The 20550-nt window shown below is 30.7% G+C and overlaps 1 protein-coding gene across 2 annotated transcripts in view; it reads right to left on the reverse strand.

The window, feature by feature from the left end:
- The window catches only part of Fur2 (furin-like protease 2), a 918757-nt gene that overhangs the window by 460874 nt on the left and 437333 nt on the right, over positions 1-20550 (reverse strand). For both annotated transcript variants that reach the window (XM_089595005.1, XM_089595006.1), the window contains exon 7: positions 6751-7191. In XM_089595005.1, the coding sequence (XP_089451131.1) occupies positions 6751-7191 (441 nt within the window). The remainder of the gene's footprint in view (positions 1-6750; positions 7192-20550) is intronic.

The raw sequence follows: 20550 nt of genomic DNA on the forward strand, positions 1-20550 counted from the left end.
ATATCAATTTTTTCAAATGGAACATATATAAAATAATGGCACACTCAAACGAGATGCAATTTTTATGCTATTTCAATATACGTTTGCCGTTTCAATATCATATGTCAAAAAAATCTATGTGTGTTGAGCGTCCTGAAGAGACATTCACTGGCATGTAATACTACCGTATTGAAGAAAGTTATACTTCAGGATGGATTTTCTTAATTTTCTGTATACAATTATATTTTGGGTTTTAAATATGAACGAGGAATAAGTGTCAGATCGTATGTGATAGATGGAAGCGTGACGTTACCGATGTAATCAGCGTAGGCAGTAGGAAGTTGTTCTGAAATTACCGAAAGATTCGGTGGAAGCGCACAGTCTTATACTGGCCAGCCTATATATTATTTTTATTGTATTGTGCCGGAATAAATTGTTTATCATCGTTAACTTATTAAATATTACATTATTTATTTAAAGTACATCCAACTAACGTAGGTATACTTATCTTCACGATAATTGTACCATTTTCGTACACAATATCGTTTTATAGAAGGTATGAATTCATATTCATAGTTATATTATCTGCCATATAATTTTGTAAAAGTATAAGTACTTAATTGGGAACCTAAGCACCAATTGTCGACTGGTTTTTAAATGTTTGATCTTTGGACATCGAATCACATTATCTACATAAGAAAAATCGTACACAAAACACAATGATCTATTAATTTACTAAGGCTTTTGAGGCACTGGAAAAATTAAAAAATTGCTATTTTTTTAAACATAGAATTTGCTGGAGAAAAATATCCATTATCATTACAAATTCACAGTATGTTTTAGGAGCACTGTAATTCAATAAAAATTATTATTTACTAACACTGAATTTTTTGGAAAAAGCATACCCATATCTGTACATATTTACAGTATGCTTTAGAGACGCTCGAATTCTATTAAAATTATTGTTTATTTAAAATAAAAATCTAAATGTATAAAATGTTTTTGAAACATTTTTTGTACAATCAAAGTAAGCTTACGTAGTACTCCAAACCTTAAAATGTTAAAAAACTTATAATCCTTATTAATTTGTTGAAACTTGGAATTTTCTGTAGATGGCAGAATTCCTTTTTTCTTTTATCAATGTATGTTAACTGTATTTGAAATATTTTCTGTACAATCAAAGTAAGCTTGCATGGTACTGCAAACCAAGCTTCAAACTTTTTAAAAATGTTTCAACTTTGGAAATCGAATCACATCATCTACATCAGAAAAATCTTACACAAAACATAATAATTTCTTTATTTACTGAATTCACAGTAGGCTATAGAGGCACTGGAATCATTTAAAAACTATTGTTTATTAAAGCTTAGAATCTGATAGAGAAATCATATCCATAATCTTTACATATTTACAGTGTGCTTTAAAGGCACTAATATTTTATTAAAATTATTGTTTATTTTAACTTAGAATTGACTGGGAAAGCAGGTCTTTTTTCTTTATCACTAAATGTAAAAAGCATTGAAAATATTTTTTGTACAATCAAAGTGAGCTTGCGTGGTACTCAGAACTAAGCTAAAATATTTTAAAAATGTTTAATCCTTATATATCAAATCGCATTATCTTCTACATAATAATCTGTTTATCTACCGAATTTACAGTAAGCCTTAAAGGCACCGAAATTCTCAAGGAATTATTGTTTATTTAAACTTAAAGTTTGTTTAAAAAAGCAGGTAAATTTTCTTCACCAGTGATTTACCTGTATTTGAAATATTTTCCGTACGATTGAAATAAGCTCACGTGATACTGCAAAAAACGCTTGAACATTAAAAAAAATCATTATGTTGTAATTCGATTACATTATCGACAAAAGAAAAATCTTAGATAGAACCTTTAAACCTGTTCATCTTTCAAATTCATGGTAAGCTTCAGGCACGCTGGAGTTCTTAAAAATTATTGTTCATTAGAAATTTTTTAGAGAAAACTGATCCTTTTTCTGTACTTGTATGTGTTAACTGTATTTTAAATGCTTATTGTAAAATCGAGGTAAGCTGACATGATACTGCAATCAAAGCTCACTCATTTAAGATAAATTTTCATTTTTTTTAATGGAGTTGTTAGAACAACTGACTAAACATTTTTAAAATCTTATTTTTTGTACAGTTTGTGCTTAAAATGTACAGTTATCCTACAGAAGTTGCATAAGATTTGTTAATATTAATTTTACAATGTGAATTAAAAGAATTAAAAGCATAAATGTCTGTGTTGTTTGTAATCCATTTATATTCCTGAAATAAAGTATAAAAACAGTTATTGAATGTCAGAATTTAAAAAATTTAGCAGGATGTATCAACTGATTTCCAAGTACACTAAACGTCAATTGTATTCGTCTGAATGCTTATACAAATTAAAATATAATTGGTAGCTATAAATAAACAATGTTACTAAAATGGATAATAAGGGACACGTATGATAATTTATGATTGACCTTAGGCATACAAACAATTTTCTACCGTCGTGCACTGAACAATCTGACATGTGCAAGAAACACCCCTCAAACAATATCTTTTTTACCATGATAATTATGTGCAACTGCAGATAATTTGTAATATCCTGCATAAAATGTCTTAATTAGTTATTTCTTAAAATATTTCTTTATTTGTACTTCTACAAGATTTTAATATCTATTGTCATGATAAAAATGATCACAAGTTATAGGCCTTAAGCTAACCCGTAGCACAAGACACCTTACTTGTGGGTACACAGTCTGGTTCGTATTGCTCCTGACAGGTAAGACATGACATCTCAGGTGAATTATCTGCTATTCAATAAACAATAAGAAATTTAACTCGCTTTGAACACTACTAGGCACGATAGTTCTTTGATGTCACAGGATATCTTCAGTTTGTATTGCCCTGAAGATCCACCGATCCACCGATTCCCTATCTAGAGGCTTTACCCCCGGTTTGCAATATCCTGGGAGCCAGCTCCTGATCCGAGTGATCCAAGAAAGTGAGCAATAGTGAGGGAAAGCTACGAAACTGTACTAGCCTGTACTAGTCTCTTTTTTTTTAAAGCCAAGTGTGAATGAAGAACAATACAAAGTTTTAAGAGAATATAGGTACATATCAATTAGTTGAACATTAAATATGTACACGACATACTAAAGAGTCACGCTCATATGTAAATGATCGGACCCGCAGAAGCAGAAGCAGAGTGATCAGGCCATGTCCCTACTGGGCCTTTTATATCCGAATTTGCGGTTACGGTTTCACTTAGGCAGCTTGGCCGCTGAAGGAAGTGTAGTTTCGCTTAGTCGTTTTATAACGTTATAGAGGGTGATAATACACATTTATTGACGTGAAAATTCAAATAAACAATAGCTTCGGTATGGTGATATATTTGACTATTAAATTAATAAAAATATCCTAGGAAATTTATAAAGCCCCCCCCATCCACAAGCTATTGTGAATTAAAATATTTATCGCATGACAAAATAAGGCTGAAAAAAAAGGAAAAAAAAAATAATTAAATTTTAATAAAATTATGTGGTTACGCTTAGCCCCCCCCCCCCAAATAATTTGAAAATTCAAACAAAAATTGTATTTGAAAATTATGTCAGAAAAACATAATTCCAAAATAGTAACAGTAATTAAGTGTTTTAATGCAAATAACAGTAAGAACGCACCAAAAAAAAAAAACATGTACAATAGTTTACAACTAAAAAATAACTTTGGTGATCACAACGACAATCACTCTCTTTTTTTAAAAAAAATTCCTTTTTTGTTTTTGATCACTTAAGTGTCTTGCATCCATGCTTTTTCTTCAGCCATGACTTGAAAAATTTTTGGCTGGTCACACTCGGCGATGACATCTATACTGTTCAAAATCCGGAACACCTCTTTGTCTTTTTTAAAAATATGTACCATGGGTGATATCTCATATCTTTTAAACAGAGGCTTATTTGGACTATAACTATCTGATTTATAGGATGTACAGACTAGTGTAGCAACTTGTCAAAATTGTCTTTTGATGGTATATTTATGTATACGCGTGACACTTTTGACAGTCATTTTTGCAAAGCCCAAGCTACATTCACGAACGAATCTAATGATAACACTCGCTATAGATTTTTACGGCCCCGTTGCCCAGATCCATCGGCGGAGCTCGTTATTTGTTAACTATTGTCAACATTTTTTGAAGTATGTCGTTATATATATGATAAAAAAGGCTACCACAAACAATGTTGTCAATAAAATTTATTAATAATTATTTTACAAAATATGGTAAGCCAGAGAAAATAATTACTGACCATGGCAGTTAATTTATAACTGAAAAACCGAAGAAAAAATTACATACGTACAATATTCTGCCTGTATTATCATCTATACGTCATCCAAAATCAAATCCGGTTGAAAGAATTCATAAAGAATTAGGAAGATGTTTGAGGACTTTTTGGCGAAACTATAAAACGCACGCTAATTGGGCATCTTTTTCAACTATTATTAAAAATATAATAAATGAATCTTATCATGATACGACAGTGTACATGGCTTTAGAATAACATTTAAGCAAGAAACCTACACGAATTTGGGAAAAGTATTTAAAAACTAAAAAAAAATTATGTGAATATAAGCACAAAATTATACTTAGCTAGGAAAATAATGCATCATAAATTAATAAAACGAATGAAGAAGAAAAACGAAAATATTAAGCATAATTCTTTCGATAGAGTCGACTTAGTGTTGGTCAAGTTATGCAATATTTCAAGTAATGAAAGTCAACACATCGCTTAGTTTTTCATGTATACAAAGGGCTTTTTAAATTTAAAGAAAAATTAGGCCTAGGCACATATCTTCTATGTTATAGAGAATATGACAAGGAACGTGGAAAAATTTTATGTATCACATTTAAGACCCTGTTATAAAAATAATTAGAAATAAGGATTAAGGCATGTAAGGTGGTATGCGAAGTTGTATATACCAAAAAAAAAAAAAAAAAAAAAAAGAGAGAATGATTTTCGTTGCAATGACCAAAGTTATTTTTTCAGTTTTAACTATTGTATTTGTTTTTTCTTTGTATTTAACAATTAGATATTTTGTTTTTTGAGATGTTTCGCATCCTTACAATAATTATCAGTTATAAGGCTTTAAGTTAGGCACGAAAAAGTGCTAATTCACTATTTTGATAGTTTTGTGGGACCTATGTATCCGTATACAACGTGTGTTTCATTTATCAATCTACTTGAAATGCTCTGTGGTAATATAACTTTCTCTTTTCTATCGTCCTTTTTACATATGAATCCAAAATATCTCGGCCACTGGAGAGAGTATAGTTCCACTTAGTGATTTTATTACGTTTTAAGGGACACTAACACATATTTATAGGCGCAAGAGTTCCAATGAACAATAGCTTCGGTTTAGTGATTGACTATCAAATTAATTGAAATAATCTTCTACGTTAAAATATTTTAAAAATGAAAAATTTTTTATGAAATAATAACTTGTAAAATGTTGTATGTACTATGGTGCAAGGCATGATTAAAAAGTTTTTGTATATAGAAACTTAACCTCCAATTCGTGTGCAACTTATGCTTTATTCAATGTTACTATCATTTATTTGTGGACAAAATTAGAAGTGTGATATTTGTGTACAATGTATTGTGTACAACTAGAAAATTAATTATTTGTTTTATTTGTGCTCAATAAAGCTGTGAATAATGATTGTTTAAATAAATACTTTGTAAACAACGTCAAATTAACTATGTCCGAAAAGTATCACGAAAGTTTGGTGTACAATTATTATGAGAAAAATTTTCATGTGTCTAATCAAAACTTCATCCATTTAAGGGATTGATTCTCATTTTGAAATGCAGTAAAAAAAACACAAATGTAGGACTTTTTATAGCGATGAATAAAATTAATAGAGTGCTCCTGTGAAACAGTTTAGAAAAACTATTTTTTAACATATCTTATAAGTAATTGCAAGTATTGCAAATATACTTTAAAAATTTTTCATTGAAATTCAAAATATACATGAATGTTATTCTTGTTCTAATCAAAATACTTGATGAACAATTGTTTATATTTTATGATTTGCTTAAAAAAGAAAATCCTATTTTTGAAAACATTTTGGTTACAAGTACACCATTTTTTATTAAATTATCTTAACATGAAAAAAAGTTATCTTACTAAGATGCTACTAGAGATAAAAAACGTATTCGAATTTTTTGTTATGGATCACTACAAGTACACCTATACTTTCCATTAGTCACTTACTCATAAAACTATCGAAATGATTATATTCTATATGGTTACTGAAAAATATCTTATTGAAAATTTTTTAAAGTCCTATAAAAATACATTGATGACTTGTTAAAAAATATAAATAAAAATTTTTGCGTAATTACTTTGGAAAATAAAATATTTTTCTTTCAGTTTTTGTAGTCTATATTCAAGTTTTTATGTAAAAAAAAGCATAAAAAATTAAGTTAAAAAAAAAAATTAATATAAATCCTTTTGGTGGTTTACACCACTTGTACATTTGACTCATTTTGTAGGTAGAAAAAATTGTACAAATATTATGTCACCAAAAGTCACTATCACAATTTAATTAACTTAGAGTATTATTCATCTCTACAATTTCTTTTTAAATTTAACGAAAAATAATCGCTCAGATCATTATTTTATAATCATAAAATAGTATATTTCAATGGATATAGAAGAAAATAATGTTGTTTGAAGTAATAAATATTCAGCAGAAATTTTAACTTACCTTACGCTTAACACCATTTAGGCTCCATCCAGACTCTTTCTCTAGTGGTTGAGAACGAGATGTAAGAACAACAAGATACTGCATATCTCGCCATGTTAGTGTTGGGTTAGCTTCTAAAGTCAAGGCAGCAATACCTGCAGCAAGAGGAGCAGAGGCAGATGTACCTGTATGTTCAACAGTACAAATGTGATCTTCACGTAGACTAGCATCCATATCTACAGTAGTGACACTCTTATCATGACCAGGTGTACCAGATGAGTAAGTTGTAGCAAGTGTTGAACTGCATTCTTCGAGATACCACGGCTTAAAACCTCCTTGTGTAGCTGATGATATGGATAAAGTAAAAATACTGTTTGTATAACCATCACAGTTGCATGAATCAATGTGGCGACCACCATTTCCTGAAGCCCATACAAAAATTGAGCCTTTGCCTTGACGACCCTTGAACAGGATATTATATTCTGAGGTAATTATTTATAGATAAAAAAATGTTCAAACTTAACAACTACTTTAACGAATAGAAAAAAAATTTTTAAATTTATTAAACTGACAAAGCAGTAGAGTTGCAGCTTTGTCGATACATGAAGTCAAGCAGCGTCGACCACAGTTAGTACTTGGATCGCTGACCGGTTTAAAGACTCAACGTTTTCGATTACTTTTCATTTTGAAAGACAACTACAAATTTTTTCTTTGTTTTATCAACATTTTTGTCACGTAACCCATACTTTATTATCCTTAAAATAACGGCAACCAATTTGAGCTACCTTATCTCATACCCTTCCCTTCTAACATCATTTAATCATCTTATTTACATAACTTTCATAACTGTTGAGTGACAAACAAAATTTTTTTTTTTTTTAATAACCTTTAAAGATTGTAACACTTTATAAGAGGAAAGTTAGACATTCTTCACTTAGTACAAAACAAATAAATTCTCATTTTATTTATCTTAAATGTATATTTGCTGTAATTAGTTAAATTCAGGCCAATTAGTAGACACATTGATGTAGCAAGTTACAAGGTACTAAGGCACACTCAATGGAGTTAAATGACTTATATATTGTGATACTTCGTGAAGATGAACAAAACTTGAAGCAAAGGTCTTGTTACTTAAAAAAAAGACTTTTTTTAACAAGTTACATACGTTAATTTTATATAACGTAGCAAATTCTTGAACTGTTAGTAAAAATAAGTACTTAGGTAATGGGATTAGTAAGTTAGTTTCTAATACATCCATAAAAATAAAATGCATTTTAAATAAGAAATCAAACAATATAATGTTACAAGAAAATAAATAACTCGCACACTTTACAGAAAAAAAAAGTATTTCGAAAAAAAAGTTTTTAAATTAGTTGTACTAAGACAACGTGACAAAAAAGTTAGTGAAGTCACTTACAGGTAACTAAAATATGATATTAAAGCAATATCTTTAGAGTTCACGAGATAAGAACTATGTATTAGGATGTCCATTCCAAAAAAAAATTATTTTTTAGTCATATACCCTTTTGAATCTTATCGGTATATCCCAAAATAAGAATCCGTACCCCGAAACTCCAAAAGTTTTAGAGTTAACACGAGCCATCAAAAACAAAATGATTTTCTGTCTAAATAGCAAAGAATTTTTTTTTATTTTTTTTTGTTTTATAACAAATTTCGATAGCTATGAAATCTAGAAAAAATGTTGTAAGTGGTAAAACCAATTAAACAAGTTGAAAAATTAAAATCCCATTCTATTAAAATGGTAAGTGCGTGGTCTTTGTGGCAAGTTTTAATAGAAATATAAAGAGCTTATTGGCCTAGTGCAGAACAGGTGGCACCGTCACGAGTGGCAAGTAGGTGCCATCTTGGATTCCTATCAGCTGATCTGAAAGTACATTCTTGTATCTGTTTTTATTCATATTATAAAGATTTTTTTTTAAATTATGTGATCAAATTTATGAAAAAAAAGTAACTCGTGAATATAATAATTGAAATAGATTTCAAGCAAATAAATACCTTGATACATTTTAATCTAGAAGGATTAAAAAAAAAGCAAGGTGCTTGCCTTGAGTCATCACATGTGCTATGCCAAAGAGTACAAAAATAATGGCATTAGTTTTCAAACTGAAGCCGTTGTTATTCGTCAAACTTCTATTATTTCATCCTCCTACAAAGTTATATTATGTATAAGTCACTGGTGTAATATTAAAGTTTGAAAACTAGTGTTAAATAAAAGTGTCACAAGCAGGAATGACAAAAGCCAAGTGACCAACAGATTGCAAAAGAAAACTACTCCAAGAGCAACTTTTTTAATGAAAATTTCCTTTAAAAAAAAGAGAAAGAAGAATAAAGGAAAACTGTATGAATATACTGTCCAAGATTTAAAAAAAGTACCCTATTTTCTGCGTTCATTGTTACTAGAAGAGAAAAAAAATTCATTGTTTATCGTTTGTTAAATCAACTTTGCTGGATACAAGAGATAAAATTTTTTTCAAGCAATGCGAAAATAGTGTTAGCATACTTAGAAAATTTGCTTATATTTAAGAAGGAAAGTTAAGTATATGACAATACTGGTGTAGACATTGACACTGAAAACATAGTTTTACAAGATTTTTATGACTAAAACATACTGTTTAATAACTAGGAGATAATGCAGCTGTGTCAAGAATCTGTATTTTGTAGTGTAAGGTGGTATAATGAAACACTGTTACGATTGCCAACGAGAACTAACGTACTTCATATAAAAAGAATATATAAAAAACTGCCTGAAAAACTGTCTGTTGTAATGATGAATAAGAGTCAAGTCAGCACACCAGCAATGAAATATGGCCTAGACAATAAAAATCTGTATGTACAATAGTATAAGCAATTATTTTAATTCACGTGATTAAGCTTGGTGTAATAGTTTCAGATGATCAACCGTATTTCGGTGCCAGCATTGATAGTGGTGTCATTAAAAATGAATGTATAAATAGATTAGTGAAGATCAAGTGTCCCAGTTTATGTGCAGATAAGTGTATCATTAATTTTAATAATCAGATCTGTAATGTAAAATGTCCAGTCTTGTCAAAAAATGATACTGAATTACGAAAAAGCAGTTCTTACTAGATATGTCCCCATTGTCGGATCTAAATTTATATCACTGGCTTAAATGTATAAGACTTATATGGTTATTCTCGAACTGGAAGCTGCAATATTAAAGTTCATAGATATGAAATGGCGAAAATAAAATTGTTCTAGCTTGCCAAAGGTTCTATTTCAAGTACTCTTTAAAGATAGTGTTTGAAAGAAAACAAAGATATGTTAAGCTAATTAGTTTAACGTTATTGTTTACATGTTAACCAAAAAAAACATAGGTATACTTATGTTCTGTTAATCAATATTTACTAAAACTTAATGTCTTATTGTGTCTATTCATCATACCTTGTTTTTAAAAATTGATTTACAATTATATGATTGACATTATGAATGGATCCCATTTTCCCCAGCAAATATTGGCAGTTACCGATTAATAAAACACAACACATGAACATCAATGTGCTCAAAAGGATGTGGTGGTATTTTTTATGAAATTTTCAATAATTTTATCCTTTGCATAATATCATCTACATAAATTCCTACCCTCGCTATGATGCACATTGCTTTAACTTCTTCTTCACTGAATTCAGGATTTTTGAAAAAAACTGGCATTACGTCTCTTTAGTCGAAATCTAGTTTTAACTTAATTTCTGGAAAACCTTTATATCAGCTAACACTATATTACCACTCCCCAGAAAATTCGAAAGTCCACTTTCAATGAACAAAACACCTAAGGCTGCAAAACTAAGTTATTTTTATGCAAAAAAAAAAAATTATTTTTGTTTTTACGTTACACTTTTTAAATGTTGGTAAGTTAAATAGTGCAAATGTTAATCTAGTAAGTGCTATTAACTGACGTTCTGTGAAACTGGATGTTTTCCTAAAAAAACCTCGATCAGTTTTTTGAAAACTATGCATATCTACTCCAACACTCTTGTTCTCATACTTAGAGAACTCTGTATCACAATTTTTCTCATTAGTTGTTTTCCTATTTGGAACAGTCACTACGCATGAATCTCTAACAATCTCACAAACCAAACAATGCAAACAAGTAGCATGTAAAAGTTTGTGCAGGTACGTGAGTAAGTAGCAAGAAATCGACTTGGCACTCTTGAGACTTATGATGTAAAGCAGGTTCATTTGTTGGGAGATCACTTCCATCTGAAGTGATGATTAGTATGTCTTGATCAGTATTAACATGAGTTGTAATTGCATAAACATTTTTATGCATTTGACAATATATAAGTCACTTGTCTTTCTAACTTACGTCTTCTCATAAAATTTTGGTTTTCTGTAGACAATTAGAAATTTTACTGGAATTAAGCTCAGACTGCATTCTGTGTCAGAATTGCAATTTTTTACAAAATACTGAAATCGAAAGTTTTCAATTATTCGATAAAGTTGAATGAGAAATACACTAAAATATTCTGATAGATTACATTAAAGTACCATATTTTTTTAATTGCATTTATCTACTTTCCTCTTTGTTGATTTTTATTTCATACTTTTAAAAATTTGTAAAATGTCGGATGAGTACTATTCCTCTTATTATTTAGGCAAGTTACTACACAACACATTATTAGTCGCATTTTACATAATTTTTACTAAACTGCAAAGCGATAGTGCTGACTGCTTTGATACTCAATGACAAGCAGACACATACAAGCTACGTTCCAACTTCCGTCAATACGTGCAGACAATCATGTAAATCTTAGTTTTGTTCTATTTTACTTTATTTATATTGTCTGAACTCTATAAAAACACTAAAAAAGATTTTAAACTAAGCGATCACGTACTTGTTTATTTACGGTAGCAAACATTTTTTTTTACCGAAGTAATTTGTGTTTAATACATGTAAGAATACACGTATAAAAGGTTTGAGGATACTTAGTTTTCTGGATGCCACGCACGTAGTTTCGTCGATTCCTTCTTTTCAGCTGCACTAAGTTAAAATGGGTCTGATTTTTTTTTTAAGGTCATACAATAAAAATTTAGAGGGCTCTACAAAAAAAAAACCAAGTTGGCAAAAAATAGACACCCAACACACACACCCATATACACACACACGCACACACACACACACACACACAAGCGTTTTCAAAGAAAAGTGCCGTCAGAGTCATTGAACTACCACATTTCTGATATTAAACAAGGTACAGCCAAATATGGTAGTAAAAGAGTTCAATAGTTATCGTAAAATGAGAGTACCACAAGTTTGAAGTTTGACCTCCAATGCCGAAAAGTTAAATAACAAAGTTGTAAAGCTTGAAAAAACCTTTTGATTGACGCGCGTTGGATATAATTTGAATGCGTAGTTGCTGAGAAAACTTGAAAAAACCATCGAAAATCGTCTTTTTTAAATTTGTTAATAACTTTTTTTCTTTTAAGATTTTAAAGTTAACATTCGGTTTTTTCTATCGGTTTTTTGCATTTTTTTACGTATTTTAATAATTGCACGTATATAACTAACTGCAATGCATTGTACTTATTTTTTTACGAATTTAAGAAAAAATTTTTCATGATACGACCATATGGAGCCAAGTTAGGTTTTTTTTTTTTTTAAATCCCTATGCGACGGTGAAAAGCGTAGAACTCTGAAACTTTTACACTTTACTAACAAATACCCATTTTGCATTAAAAAAATTATTCGCAATCGTTAACTTTTGCGGAACGATGGGTATGATAACGTTACAGTTGAGTCTTTTTTCGCGTCGCGAATCGACTGCCCGCTGGTATGAAGTGTGTCTGGCTGGTTGCTCTTACTCGGGCGCTCAGACAACGCTGCTTGGGGACGTCAAGTCTTGTAAAAATTACCTTTATTATGGTTACCTGACTTTATTTGTAGATGTTATCACAAGTTCATTAAAAATAAGTAATGGGTTAACGAAAAAAAGCAATATATTTTAATTTTTTTTTTTTAATTTAATAATACAAATTCTTGTTAAGAAGGTATGAGGTGTGTCTGGCTGGTTGCTCTTACTCGGGCCTTCAGACAACGCTGCTTGGGGACGTCAAGTCTTGTAAATATTACCTTTATTATGGTTACCTGACTTTATTTATAGATGTTATCACAAGTTCATTAAAAATAAGTAATGGGTTAACGAAAAAAAGCAATATATTTTAATTTTTTTTTTTAATTTAATAATACAAATTCTTGATAAGAAGGTATGAGGTGTGTCTGGCTGGTTGCTCTTACTCGGGCGCTCCGATACGGCTCCGAAATGGAGTATTGTATTTGTTTCAAGCACGGTCTGAAGTGTTTCAATGTATGTGCTCATTGCCAGGACTCGCAGTGCACAAATTTTGAAGATGTAGATCATGCTATCTCACATGAGCAGTCTTTCGTGGAGAATACGGATATCGGTGATGTTAGTATTGGACGATTTCCAATTAATGAAGACATGTTTTGCAATTTGCAAATACCGGCTTTTAATAATCCAGTGCTGGAATGTACCATGGATCATGAAGAAAACGAGGATGTGTTTGATGACATCAATGAGCAACCCTATAAGAAGGTGCGAACATATAATATGAATTAGTTTTACTTTTTTTAAAAGAATTTGTATTATTGAATAAAAAAAAAGAATGAAAATGTATTGCTTTTTTTCGTTAACCCATTACTTATTTTTAATGAACCTGTGATAACATCTACAAATAAAGTCAGGTAACCATAATAAAGGTAACATTTACAAGACTTGACGTCCCCAAGCAGCGTTGTCCGAGCGCTTGAGTAAGAGCAACCAGCCAGACACACCTCATACTAGCGGGCAGTCGATGCGCGACGCGAAAAAAGACTCAACTGTAACGTTATCATACCCATCGTTCCGCAAAAGTTAACGATTGCGAATAATTTTTTTAATGCAAAATGGGTATTTGTTAGTAAAGTGTAAAAGTTTCAGAGTTCTACGCTTTTCACCGTCGCATAGGGATTTTAAAAAAAAAAAAAACCTAACTTGGCTCCACATGGTCGTATCATTAAAAATTTTTTTTTTAAATTCGTAAAAAAATAAGTACAATGCATTGCAGTTAGTTATATACGTGCAATTATTAAAATACGTTGAAAAAAAGCAAAAAACTGATAGAAACAAAAAGTACTTTTTCCAGAGTCCGATTTCGGCATCAAAAATTAAAAAATTTTACTTACTACAAACTTTGCATGATAGAATGAGTCTAGACGAAGAAATTAAGTTTCGAAAAATCGCTCCAGCATTATTTCCTGACGTCTATTAAAGTTTTTACGAAAGGTGTTTTTTTTCGAAAAAATGCGATTTTTCGAAAAAATTTCAATATTTTTCGCTAAAAAAACAACTAAAGATTTGTGAACCAAAAACTCATAATTTGACCAAATATTAACTTTAAAATCTTAAAAGAAAAAAAGTTATTAACAAATTAAAAAAAGACGATTTTTGATGGTTTTTTCAAGTTTTCTCAGCAACTACGCATTCGAATTATATCCAACGCGCGTCAATCAATAGGTTTTTTTAAGATTTACAACTTTGTTATTTAACTTTTCGGCATTGGAGGTCAACTTTTTTTTCAAACGCGAAAAAAGTGATTTTCGGACTTTCACGAATTTTTTAGGTTAACTCGGCCACTGAATAACCGAAAAAACAAAGCGCTATGTTTCTTAAATCATTTTTTTCTATATCAACGTATTTTTTGTTTTTTGCTAACACTAATGTCAAATTCAACATTGAGCCTTCGTAGATTAATTGGCCTATTTGCGATTGTCTAAATAACACCCAAGCTACTATCGAGTTTAATGAAAAAATATTTTCCAATTAAATGTTTAACTCGCTGTACTGACCTCTTTATAACTGACAGTGACTTTACCTGATGAGGTGGTCAGGTGTTAGTGTTCCTTTGAAAAGTTTTTTAATCAATGAAACTATAAAATATTTGTTTTCATAAAAACACTAAACAATCAAATAGTAAGGTATATTTTTGATTATATTCGTAAAGGAGGAGATAGAGCATTATGTAAAATAACGAAAATAAATACAAGTGATAAAGAACGCGGCTCCAAAAACTTTCATTAAATATCAGGGTATGTAGATGTCAGTACTTAAGCCATATGAAAGCGGCATATTGATTTCAAGAGTTTTCTCTGTGTGTTCTAAGTTATTATGTATTTAACTTACCAGTACGTATTAAAAATTAACAAAAAAAATAGTTTTTCAAGAAAATAATATGTTTAAAGCTATAAAAATTTTGAAACAGAAATAACGGCTTGGTTTTAATAAAATAAAATAAATAGTTTCACGGAAATAATTAGATACTTGAATATTTTAGAATATGACTGTTTCAATTTCACCCTAAAAACATGGGTTAAAAAAAATAGCGAGACGTAAATTAGCAATAGGATGATTAAGTATAAAGGCACCTAAGGACCTTAAGCGCTTTTTTTTAAAATTAATTTTAAATCGAGCTAGTGGAGATAAATCTTTCGAAAGTTCGGATACAGTTGATATTATACTGTAACATCGGTGTATCCACATTAATTTTTTTTTCCCTTGCTTCAAAACTTTCTGTGTCGATCTTAGAACACTAAACGCAGGGGCCAATGTGCATCTGAAAAGAGGTGAATCACCTACAAGATTGCTCGTAGCTAAGGTTCTATGCCCATGCATGACTCACATACATGCACGCTGGCCCATGCTGACCGGAAAAGAAACCGAATGAAATACTTTTCAAAGCGTAAAATAATAAAATAACTTTAAAGAACTAACAGATGCAAAAGGTTACCTGGGAACAGCTGCACTGAGGTTTAATATTAGATATTAGTATATATAGATTGAGTTTAAAAGACGCGATGGTAAAAACTAAGATAACTTAGAGTTAAGATCCATAGACTAAGCGAGAATATTAGCAAATACTAGAATCATTACATATGGCTAATACAACCTGTACACGCTACACCATTAGCCAGCAACAATCTTACATAAACCTACGAAAGCAATCTTATTGACTTTTAAAGAATTATCCGATTTTTACCATTCATGTTCGCTGGCTCATGGTTTACTGTACAACCCTTTTTTTGTATCGCGTTAACAATTTCATAAACATACTGCAATAGCCCAAATTGTAATCTTGTTAAAAACTATCACTGTTTCAAATGTAAAGAAAAACGGGAAAGTCATGGCACTTCCCCCTTTTCCTGACACAGAGATGTCGAGAGAGAGTCCGCACTCTTGCCCCCAACACAGGTAACGGAATTACCTATTCGGAATAGATTTTCGGCTATTGTCTTTTCTTCAAAATTTTTCACCGGCAAGTTTTCCTGCGTTTTTCGAGCCAGCGCGTGACTGAGGTCCACTTCTCGCACTAAAAAGGCCCAGAGGCCTAGAGGAAAATCAGTTCGACTCGACTCGACTCGGCTCGACGATAGCCCTTCAAAGTAGACTGAGTAGTTAGAGTCCGCCTCTGCTACAACCCAGTCTACTGCGAAGCGAGGTACAGTCACAGTTTAATTCCACCCTCGAACGGTTGACTAGGTAGCTAGAGTCCGCCTCTGCTATCTCACGGTCCTCCACGAGTGCGGTTTTCAATCTTCGATCTCGGACACCTCGCGCTGGTTCACTCCGCTGTACGTTGCATATCGACAAATAAAAGTTAGTCAAATTCAAACACGAAGTGACAAGTTCTTTTCTTTTTTCTCTCGGTTTCAAACGTGGACGTGTTTTTGTTAGAATTTGAAATTCGGTATCGGTAAATACCAAGTTACGACATTAAATAGACAAATTAGTCCTCACGTAAAATCTAGGGCAATCACATTTACTCCGGATGGTACTGGTGGATCCTAGACCGGTCACGAACTTAAACCATTTTACCCCCTTGCGTAACCTCTAGAGTGTAACTACCTTTGCTCGTTACTGGTAACCTCTAGATTGCGAACAGGATACTGTTCGACTCATTGCACCAGGTATTCTCAATAAATCCGAGGCGCACCGCAAACGAGTGCATCGCATTATTGCTCGACAACCGCGTCAATTTAATCAAAACGGCTGTCCTTGCCCCCTTTCAAATCCTCAAACAAGAAAAATAACTACTCTTTAGCCCCTTGTCCCACCTACGCGCCCAGTGCGAGTCCCGAGTTATTAAGTGAAAGCTTAGGCTCAAATAATACGTTGCGCCGACATAACAATACATTATAGTGCGATGAGAAATACTGATATTGCTTTAGATTTAGTTGAACATGACTCTGAAGTATATGAAATATTTGAGGAAGCTCGTAACATTATTCTGCTAGAGATTAGTATATTATAAACATCATATAACAAACTATAGTATAAAAATCTGCTAAAACTTTTTTGGTCACTATTAACTTATGCACCCTTAATTTCTAAGATGTTGAATCAGAAGATTAAAGCAAGTCTGTCGAATAGCATATTATACTGATAGGTATAGCTGAAGTGCAAGTAGCGAGGAAGACTCGTAGCAGTCATAGTCGTTGATTGCTTTTCTCACGTGCTCAACTATACAGCTGTAGCTGACATTTTCCCTTCTTTCCTCGTAGGCTCACATTTGGTTTACCTCTTCCACACATCTCCAAACTATGCGCTCAAATGCACACTTCCACTCGAATTTGCTCCTCTCTTTGTGGGTACATACTCCTACCATGTTTCTGACATAAAAAAAAAATTTACGACTGGTTCGGCTGCTTAGTAGACCTTCGAGTAGAACCAAATAAAACTATAACATTTGAAGATATTAAGGACAATAAAACTATAGATAATTTAAAAACAAATTTTAAAAATTGATTTGTTAAACTGAATGGTGGTCAATAGAAACTTTTTAATGAAATTATGAATAATGATACATAATTATTGATGGTCCTGGGGGTTCTGGATAAACGTGTTTGTACAAAACATTAATTTTTATTTTTTGTTGATAAGGAAAAAGATTTCATCTATGGACTGCACGAAAATTGATTTAATTTTACTACCTGAACAAATAACAAGTCAAACAACGTTTCGAAAAATATTAGATCTAAACAACATTGAAAGTTTTTTTTTAGAATATGAAACTGAGGAAAAATAAATTACGAGAAGTAAATGTGATTATTTGGGATAGAGCTTCAATGATACGTAAAAAAGCTTTGGAAATTGAGGATAAAATTTCAAAAGACTTATGTGATAATAATATTTCATTTGTTGGACAATTATTTGCTTAAGAAGGTGATTTTAGACAAATACTTTCAGTGACAAAGCAGGGGTATAATAGTTCTATAATTAATGAAACTATAAAGTATTTATTTTTATGAAAATACTTCCAAATTATAAAATTAAAAAATGATAGGTGGTGTACAGATTTTCAATTTTCATAATTGTTGATGAACAATGGAAACAAAACCGTTAAGTCTTAAGAAATTCCTCAGAGATTAAAAACTGATGAGGTTTGTGAACAATGGGGATGGTATAAATAGCTGCCTAAATAAAGTAGTTCTTAAAACTCATAACGACCTTTCGTATACTTTAAATATCAAAATTTTGAATTTTATTAAAGGGAAAGAACATATTTAGTACAGCATAGATTATGCAAAGTATAAAGGAAGTGATCGCACTGACAAAAATACAATCATAAATTCTTTTATAGAAACTTTAAATAATGCACATAAAGTATTTCCGCCCCATTTTTTAAATTTAAAAGTAGATGCTATTGTTATGTGGATAAGAAACTTAAGTATATTGGATGGCTTGTGCAACGGCAAAAAACTACGTATAAAAAAATTATTAAATACAATTAAGAACCAGAAATAACAACTGGTAAAGAACTGGTTATAAGGTTTCCATTCCAAGAAACACGGTCAGGACTGGTAATACTTTATCTTTACCGTTTATGATACACAGAAAACAGTGTCCATATGTTCTAGCTTTTTCTATAAGAATCAATTATCACACTGTAGAAGTTTCGATAAGTTAGGATTTTACTACAAAAGCCCTTTGTTTTCTCAAGGTCAACTATATGTATTGGTATAAAGATGTTAAAATCATAAAAATTTATTTATACAAAATCATTCAGAAAACCGAGCAAAAATTGATAAACATTGTATGGCTGGAAACTTTCGGTCGTTAATAATTTTATTATTTTTTTGTCAAAGTTTATATCTTACGATTTGTCGTTTTTTCTCTAAAAAATTTAGTTTATAAAATATACACAATGCATCTAAGAAATAAAACTTTTTACAAGTGAAAACGTGAGAAAAAAATTATTCATTAATTAAGACACTGTATTTTTAAATTCTTATATTAAAGAAAATGTAGACATATTTTTACTACAAAATTTTTTATTTATAATATATTTTTGACCTCTATTTTAAAATTTGTTATCTTGAATTTTACTGTAAATTTGATTTCACAAATTCAAACAATAAGACATCATTCAATTGTGTACTTGAAATTCTATCATTAAAAAACCGTCGTATATTTTTAAATGCAAATTTTACAATAGTAAAAATTTATAAATGTTATTGCTTCTGTGTAACTATAATATTTTGTTTTGATTAATAAACATTTTAATCTATAGTCTTATACAGATATGTACTTTTTTTTTTTTGGAAAAAAGCATTTATAATAAAATTTTCATTTTCATCTATGAATACTTAAATTTCAAGAATACAGTATACTTGGGAAAAAAAAAAAGGTCGTATGTAACTTTACGTTGCATGTAGATTGAAAGTGTATTGAGATATTAGAAACATCATTAAAAGAAGCAAAACAAAATGAGTAAAACTTGATAGAACTTGATTACTTAACTAACAAGTCAGTTACTTTGTTAAGATAAAGTTATCCAATTTTCAAATCTTTGGGGGTTGGTGGGAGTAGCTCACAGGAAGGTAAAGCCCCACTAATTTACATATATACATATATTTATATACATCCCTACTTCTATAGTTACTTGTGTTGGTCATTCTACGTAATTCCTCCACATACCTCCTACAGATCTGCTTACCAAACCCTTACAAAATGAGGGAAGAATCATTTGGTTTATCAGATATTTAAAAGCTAAGGTAAATGAAAATTGTCTTCTGTACAATATAAATGGTAGTAAAGAAGAATTGTTTGCACTTAGTGTTATTCTTGGAAAAAAACTTTATTTTCCTTTTTTTACCTGTAATTATTTCAGCTTCGATGTTGTATTTAAATAATTCTGTAATTCGTAATCTTGTACCATTGCAAAGTCCTTCAAATACGTTTAAGTTTTATATTAACATAACAATAGCGTTAATTTTTAAATTCAAATTGTGAGGAAAAAGACCATCTTTAATACTCTTTAAACATTCTGTAGGGAAATACATATAAATGTTATCGTCTGATTTATTTACTCCTTTGTGAGTTGCCTTATGAATACTTTAATACGTTACTAATGTTCCCACCATATTATTTAAAATTTTATATATATATATATATATATATATATATATATATATTCCTAATTATGTAGTTATTTGTGTTGGTTATTCTACGTAGTGCCTGCACAGACCTCCTACAGATCGGCTTACCGAGCCGATTTATAAAGACATTATTTGTAAAACATCAATGCAAAAATTATTTTTAAAAAATTAGAGGTATGGCCTAATCTGTCAGGGGGGGTTAGCGTGGAATGTGCAGGAGGCAAAGCCTCACTCGTATACGTATATATATATATATATATATATATACACTAGTGGGGCTAACGCCCCCCTGCGCGCACTGCGCGCCAACCTTTCAACTTCCGAATATTTTATAAGAAATACATTTTTAC

This window comes from Copidosoma floridanum, unplaced genomic scaffold (assembly GCF_036245765.1).
Source record: "Copidosoma floridanum isolate Cflo_tuat_1 unplaced genomic scaffold, Cflo_Japanese_pri ptg000022l, whole genome shotgun sequence".
Lineage (NCBI taxonomy): Eukaryota > Metazoa > Arthropoda > Insecta > Hymenoptera > Encyrtidae > Copidosoma > Copidosoma floridanum.